Raw genomic sequence first — 7833 nt, 5'->3', positions numbered from 1 at the left:
CTCAGAGCAAGTTATTTCTCCCATCTGTGCCTCACTTTCCTCATCTGTAAAATGGGGAGAGGGATAGTAGCAGGCTCATCGGGCTGTGATGGGATAAATCCGTTCATTCACTGAACAAATGTTTATGGCGTGCCTGCTAGATGCCAGGCACTGATACCACAGCAGTGAGCCAGGTGGGCAAGTTCCCTGCTCTCAGGAGGGCACAACTTAGCTAAGAGGGGACGGGCTAATAAGCACCTATCTGGACAAGATCATTTTGGAGGGTGAAAAGTTGCTGGTATGCAGAGAAACAGGGTGATGTCTTACTGCAAGAGGGCAGGGAAGCTTCCGCCCCTGAGCCCGAGTGTTGACAGGGGTGCATCTCAGAGGAGGCCCAAGCGTGTGAAGGCCCAAACCAGGAAGATCCAGCTCAGCAGAGACTTGAGGAGGCTTCCGCCAAAGGAAGAGCTGTGTGAAGCGCCTGAGGCAGGAATGATTTGATCCTGGGAGGGAGAGAAATCAGCAGCTGTGGCTAAGGCAGAGTGGGCAAAGGCCAGCTCATGCAGGGTCTGGGGCCCAGGATGGGGTGTGGGCCTTATTCTAAGCATGATGGGCAGCCCTTGGTAGGGACCAGCGTGGGTGCTACAGACGGGGTAAAGGTATGGCTTGTGCTGCTGGAGGACTGCTGTGGAGAAAGGGCCACAGTGAACGCAGAAGTGCATTTATTATTATTTATATTATATTATAAATACTATCAGATTATATATTATATTATAACATAATATGTTTAAAATATATATGAAATAATATATTTTTTATTATTACACATTATATATAATATATATAATAACAGCAGTTATTATTGCTTTGGGAGGCAGCGAAGTGGCAGGTTGATATCCGGCCGTGAGGTTTGAGTTTCTCTCCACACACCTCTGTAGGCTGAGAAGGCAACGTTGACCCATTGCTAAAAAGATTCCCCACACCGGTGGGTCTCTAAGCTGGCACTGCCTAGTAGAAATATAATGCAAGCCACATAGGTAATTGTAAGTTTTCTAGTAGCCACATTGTTTTAAAAAGCAAAGAAACAGAAAAAAATAATTTTAATATATTCTATTCAGCCCAATATATCCAAAATATGATTATTCAACATGTAATCCGTGTAAAAATTGAATGGGCTATTTCACATTCTTTTTCCCATTCTAAATCTTCAAAATCTGGTCTGTACTTTACACCTCCAGCTCATCTCAGCTCTGACTGGCCACATTTCAAGTGCTCGTGACCACATAGAGCTAGTGGCTACCACATCAGACAGAGCAGATCCAAGCACAGGAAGGTGCCAGCCATGGCCAGCTCAGGTAGAAGGAAAACATGGTGGAATGTGAGTAGTTCCAGGCAAGGCCAGACTCTCTGGTTTCAACTTTGGAGCAGACACCAGAAAAGCACGGCTATATAGGCCCACACCAGAGTCCCAGGAAAGAGCCCTCCCCTCTCCCCAAAACACACACACACCACACACACACACACCCAGGATAAGTTGTGGAAGGCCTTTCCCAGAAGCCAATGGCCATAGGCTGCTCAGGGCCTCATCTACACACTGCAGCCTCCCAGGCAACCCCCTTACCCCTCACCTCCGGGAATACAGGCTGTGAGAGGACCCTGGGGCCCCCATTCCCCCTCAGCTCCCAGGGTACACCCCAGCTCCCAAATGCACTGGGGCCTGGCTGCATCCAGCCAGAACGCCACGTGCCCCACCCATACACTCTAGTTCCAGGGAGATTAGCTACGGAATCCACTGACAACCCCCTGCAGCCAGGCACACCTCCTAGGATGCTGATGCCTGCAAAGAGGACCTGGCATGACTAAGCTGCTTTGGCACCTGCCTTCGTGGTGCCTCGGGAGGCTGCTCCAGGCCCTGACACTTCCTCCAGGCTCCATCACCGTTACCAATCACAACACTAGTTTCCTTAGCTGTTGCTTATTGAGCACCTACTACATTCCAGGCACCAGGCTGAGTGCTTTCCACATGTAATCTCATTTACTCTTCCCAATAACCCTATAAAGTAGGGATAATGATTAAGAAAGCATGGACTTCAGAGCAGCTTGGATTTGAATCCTGGCTCGGTGATTATGTGAACTTGAGCAGGTTCCGTTATTACTCTATGCCTCAATTTCCCCATTTGTAAAATGGGGAGAACAACAGCACCTAGCTCACTGGCCTGTTGTGAGGATTTATTTTGCTAATATATCCTAAAACACTTAGAACAGTGTCTGGCACATGGTATTTGTTAAATGTTAGCTGTGTTCAGTTCCATAATTATACACATTTTTCAAATGAGAAAACTGAGGCTCGGCTAAGTTTACAGACTTGGCCAGGGTTGCCCGGGTAATAAGATGTGGTGGTACTCAGAGCTCAGTTCCCTTTTCTTTTGGCCGTGCCCCGCGGCATGCAGGATCTTAGTTCCCCAACCAGGGATCGAAACCGTGCCCCCTGCAGTGGAAGCGCAGAGACTTAACCACTGGACCGCCAGGGAAGTCCCCCAGTGCCATTAAACACTACATTTTACCAAGCAGTACTGCTACCCCCTCAGAGTCACCATCTTCCCGGACCTGGGGGACCACAATAAGAGTGGTCATACGCACGGCAGCCTCCTCAGACTCTGGCTCCTAAGCGAAGCTCTGAACTGTACCTCGGCTTAATTCTTGCCAACTTGGAGGTACACATCCCATGGTGGCACTCCCACACCACACAAGTCAGCATTGTTATGCCCTCTGCAGCCCGGCAGGGGCCGGCATGTCTGAACAGGTCTGCAGATGTTCTAAACCCTCCACATCCTGCTGCTGTTTAGCATGCTCATGCTTACGCTGCCTCTTTCCAGAAAAGATCCGAGGCTGCCCCGTCAGCTGTGTTTCTCCCATCCTTTTGCCCCGGTGGTGCCCTGTGTTCTGACAGCGCCCTAGCCTTTTCCTGGTCCATAACAAACGCTACCCTAGGCCTGAGCTGGAAGTGTCCCTGGAGAGCTTTGTCTGAAACACCCCAGGTCCACCAAGCTACACACCATGGTGACTGAGGAAGCCCCAGGCTACATCTCTGAAAGTGTTCACAGCCCAGCTCCGGCCGGGATGTCCGTTCCCTTTGGGAGATGTCAGTCTCCAAAGATGACCGAGGCAGCAGAGGCGGGGCATGAACCTGTAGGCACCGCCTACCTTATTCTGGCGTGGGGCCTCCTGCTGCCTCTGTTCCCAGATCTCCGTTAGGTTCATCTGAAGATCAGCCAGAACCCTCCACCAGGGGACCCCCTAAAGGGCAGCTGGCCACTGAGCTCAGCCCGCTGGCTCCAGGGTGGAGACAGGTTGCTGCCACTGCCCAAGCTGCCTTCTCCGGGAGGCGATCCTGACCACCAGAGACGCTAGCGGGCAGGGTCGGGCAGCGAGCACACAGGGGAGGGGCGGCCTTCCTCTGCAGGCCTCGCAGCTGCCCGACCCCATGGTCTACAGCCACAGGGATACAAGCTGCAGGTCAGGAGGGGGAGCATCCTCAGGTCCAGACGCCAGAGCTTCAGCCACAGCCTCGCTGAGCATAAAGACAGATGAGGGTCAGGAGGGGGCCCAAAGTCAGGAACCAAGATCAGAATGCGGTCATGAGCCAAAAACAAAACCTGGATCTGAGCAGGCCTCCTGATCCAGCTGCCATTTTTCAGGAAATGCAGGGGCCAGAGGAGCATCTTAAACACCAACACGCAGGGCAATCAGTAAAATTCAGACTATGGGCAAGCCACTTGGTGTTTTCAATAAGAAAAAGAAAAAAAAAAAAACAGAGACAGAGACAGAGAGAGATGGACATGGTATCTACAAAATAAGAGAGACTTAGGGACAGATGGACAAATGACAGTGTATAGACCTTGTTTGGATCCTGAATCAAAAAAAAACTTTTTAAAAAAATGATATAGATATAGATATAGATAGATATTTATTTTTATATATATATGCCGTAAAAATGAGAACACTGACCAAATTTTGATGATTGAAGTAAGGGTCAAGGATGGACTGTGAACATCGGCAGGAGTAACTATGCCGTCCCTGTCCCACCCCCTCCCTCCCCCCACTGAGCCCCGCCCCACCTCCCAGGGTGCCCCGCCCCCCTCCCTGCCTCTCCGAGGCTCCCCGGCCACCTGCCTCACTCTGTCTGAAGATGCTGGCCACGGACACTCTGCTTATGCCCACTCACTCCTTCCCACACGGGCCCCACCCAGGCCCAGGTTGCTGATCAGCACCTCCAGGGAAAGCAGCCCAGGGCCCTGGAGGTGACACCTTGCAGCCCCTACAAAGACACCTGTCCCCACCTGCCTTCCTAAACACCCCTGAGCCTTCAGGCCAGAAAGCTGTCAGGCTGCGGGGCATGACACAAAGCAGATCTGGGGCTTCAGCTCCTGTGTCCACCCCACCATGTGAGCTTAGCAGGAGCAGCAAAGGCTCTGGAGTCCAGCCCTGCACTCACAGCTGTTTCCATCCAGTCTGTGTGCTGCAGTTTCCTTCCTCTCTGTAATCTGGGGCTAACCATCGTGCCAACCTGATGAGGAGGAAATCTGAGGATGCCTGGAAAGCCCTTAGCACACACACAGCCTGGTCTATCACGAGCCCCCAGGGAAATGGGAGGTTTTACCGCTTCTGGGGTCTCTGAGGACATAGGCTAGCATTTTCTGGGCAGAGAAGAGGACAGAGAAGAGGGGAAAAGAAGGACTCCAAAGGACAGAGAGAAGATACTGAGGCTAAAGCCTGTTGTGGCCGGGTAAGCCCCTCAGCTAGATGGGGAGGGGCACTGAGTCCCCAGGGTGAAGTCACCTCTGCCTTGGCCGCTGGCAGGGGAAGTGGGGACGGACGGTTGTCAGCCTCTGGTCCACTCCTGCCCTCATCATTCATGGGCTTCTATCCCAACATGCATTCAACAGAGACATTCCCCTGCCAGATATGGAGGCCTGGAGGTGAAAATGGCTCATCCAGGCCCTCGGGGAGCTCCCGTCCTGGGAGGGCAGGGGTAGGGGAGGCCAAGCTGCCCAATGGTAGAATTCCCTCAGGCCCAGAGGTCCTGGGCCCTTTCCTCCCCTGCCAGGAGAAGAGGAAGGTGGTCTGCCCTGGGAGTGGACAACAGTGTAGACAGGGGGAAACTGAAGAGGAATAAGGCTTGTAGGGTGGGCCTCTGGAGCCAAGGGTCCCTCCCTGCCCTCTCAGAGAGGAAGACCAACAGGTGGGTGAGCGGGGGCCAAGAGCTGCTTCCCAAAAGTCCAAGCTGGGGAGGCGGGGCAGGGAGGCATCTATCCTCTGATCATGTCTCCGGGGAGACAGGGAGGAGCCCGCCCTCCCCTCGCCCCGGGGGATGAAGGCACAGTGGGGACTATGTCTGCCTGAGGGTCTGGTGCCCCCCTACCAGCCCTGAGCCCCCAAATCTGTGCCCGGCCAGGAGCTGAAGGACCTGGCAGCCCAAGTGAAGGATGTGTCGGTGACCGTGAGTATGGACAGCCGCTGCCACATTGACCTGAGCAGCATCGTGGAGGAGGTGATGGCCCAGTATAACGCCGTCGTGGCTCGCAGCCTGGAAGAGGCCAAGGCGTACTCCCGGAGCCAGGTGCGGGGCTCACGAGCAGGCTGGGGGAGGGCAGCCAGGGCAGAACGGGCTGCAGCAGCGATGGCTGAGGCCACCTGCAGCTCTGCGTGCTGAGACTCTGGGAGAGGGGAATGGGGAAACACAGGGGGGACGGAGCCCACAGCAGTGAGTTCACAGGCAGGAAGGAGAATGTGAGAGTCCAGCGCTGTGCCCGGCCCCAGGGGTGATGGGGACAGGGGGAAGCCCACAGTCTGCACTCTTCAGAGGCTCACGGTTGTGCTGCCAGCCAGCAATGTCAGGCCAGGTGTGGGCACGGCACGTGGGGCTCAGTCTAGGGCAGCCAGGAGAGACCATCCAGAGACGGACATGGTGCGGGGAGGAGGGGGAGGCTGGCCGGGGAGTGGTGGGCCACAGAGAAGGAGGTGGCGCCGGGGTGAGGAAGAAGAAGGGGCCAGGGGAGAGGGTGCCGGGGGGACACAGTGAGTGGCCCCTCACTGCCGCCTCCTCCATGGCCTCCAGCTGGGAGAGCGGGCTGCCTGCTCAGCCGAGTCTGGGAACAGCCTCCAGAGAAGCCGCGGCGAGATCGCTGACCTCAATGTGCACATCCAGAAGCTCCGATCCCAGATCCTCTCCATCAAGAGCCACGTGAGCATCTGAAGTACCCACCTGGGGGTGGAGCAGGGAGGAGCGTGGGACACACACTCTTGCCCAGTCTCACACACGCACACACACTCACACATGCTGAGTCCAAGCAAGCCCTGGCTGAGTGACCCTGGGCAAGTCACTTAGCATCCCTGGGCCGCGGTTTCCTCATCTGTCCTCCTAAGATGGCTCTGCAGATCACATGAGCCTTGCAGGTAGAAGTGCTCTGTAAACTGGCCGGGGCCGTTGGCACGCTGGTGGGCCCCGCCACATACACCCAGAGCCCACCGCCTCCCTCCAGGCCTCCCACTAACTACTAGGAGAGAAGAGAGGGGAGGCCTAAGCCCCAGCTTCCGGCCAGAGAAGTGCCATCCTTTAAGGACAGTTGAGACAGGCTCCTCTGGGGGCCTGTTGTAATTCCCCCTTTGGTAGCCTTGGGAAAGTGTCTCCTTAGGTCTAACTGAATGCCCTCTTGCTGCAAGGCGACCCACTACCACGCTCAGGAATGCCGTGCTGAGTCCTCCCTCCCCATGCACACCCCCACCAAGGACAGAGGTGGGCTCCTGGCCCTGGCCTCGTCTCTCTCCCCCACCTTGCTCACTGACCCCTTCCCTCTGTCCTCCTGGCTGCAGTGCCTGAAACTGGAGGAGAACATCAAGGCATCCGAGAACCAGGGTGAGTTGGCCTTCCAGGACGCCAAGGCTAAGCTGGCCCAGCTGGAGGACGCCCTGCAGCAGGCCAAGAAGGACATGGCGCGGCAGCTGCGCGATTACCAGGAGCTGATGAATACCAAGCTGGCCCTAGACATCGAGATTGCCACCTACCGCAAGCTGGTGGAGGGCGAGGAGAGTTGGTGAGGAGCTGGGCCAGTAGGGTGGGGCTGGGAGGCGGGGAGGACTGGAGGAGCAGCCCCACAGAAGGCCAGCCCTCTCCGCCCCCCTCCCCGCCCGCAGCATGATTCTATGAGCCTGACAGGCCTGGATTCATGTCCTGGCTCAGCCACTGAAACAAACTGGTACCTCGGTCCAGTTCATTAAATTCTCAGCTTTCCCATCTGGAAAATGGACCGATCATAAGCATGGCTCGCCTGTGGCGCGGAGGATTAATACGATCCTGCATGCAAATGCCTGTCACAAATTAGTGCTCAGTAAATGACAGCCATTCATGCAGGGGAAAGGGGACAGAGCCCAGAGAGGACAAGCTGGCTAGCCAGGGTCACACAAAAGGGCAGCCCAGAGCTGGGAGTGACAGCCAAGAACTGCCCTCCACATGCCAGTCCCCAGGCCCCCAATCCCAGGGGAGCTTAAGCCACAGGCTCCCTTCACATCCCACCATTTCCTCCTCCCCCAGGATGGACTTGCCCTCAGCCACTGTGATCAGCTCTATGCAGTCCAGATGTAGAACTGGTGAGCCCGCTTGCCCCAAGAACCCATGGTGGGAGGTGGACAGTGGGGGGATCGTGGCCCTAAAGGCATCATATTAAATGGCTCCCAGGGCTTCCCTGGTGGCGCAGTGGTTGAGAGTCCGCCTGCCGATGCAGGGGACACGGGCTCGTGCCCTGGTCCGGGAAGATCCCACATGCCGCGGAGCGGCTGGGCCCGTGAGCCATGGCC

At 55.7% G+C, this 7833-nt stretch overlaps 1 protein-coding gene and 1 long non-coding RNA gene across 2 annotated transcripts in view; one reads left to right on the top strand and one right to left on the bottom strand.

Moving 5' to 3' along the window:
* The first annotated feature begins 5466 nt into the window (after positions 1-5466).
* Positions 5467-7833, top strand: part of LOC114486491 (keratin, type II cytoskeletal 80) — a 4652-nt gene continuing 2285 nt past the window's right edge. Inside the window, exons 1-4 of the mRNA XM_055085623.1 lie at positions 5467-5599; positions 6098-6223; positions 6853-7073; positions 7571-7626. Of these exons, the coding sequence (XP_054941598.1) occupies positions 5486-5599; positions 6098-6223; positions 6853-7073; positions 7571-7626 (517 nt within the window). The 5' untranslated portion in view covers positions 5467-5485. The remainder of the gene's footprint in view (positions 5600-6097; positions 6224-6852; positions 7074-7570; positions 7627-7833) is intronic.
* Positions 6158-7833, bottom strand: part of LOC114486493 (uncharacterized) — an 8155-nt gene continuing 6479 nt past the window's right edge. The window contains exon 5 of the long non-coding RNA XR_003680352.2: positions 6158-6244. This is a non-coding gene — a long non-coding RNA (uncharacterized lncRNA). The remainder of the gene's footprint in view (positions 6245-7833) is intronic.

This window comes from Physeter macrocephalus, chromosome 6 (genome assembly GCF_002837175.3).
Source record: "Physeter macrocephalus isolate SW-GA chromosome 6, ASM283717v5, whole genome shotgun sequence".
In the NCBI taxonomy this organism is placed as follows: domain Eukaryota; kingdom Metazoa; phylum Chordata; class Mammalia; order Artiodactyla; family Physeteridae; genus Physeter; species Physeter macrocephalus.
This window is presented reverse-complemented; position numbering and strand designations above follow the sequence as displayed.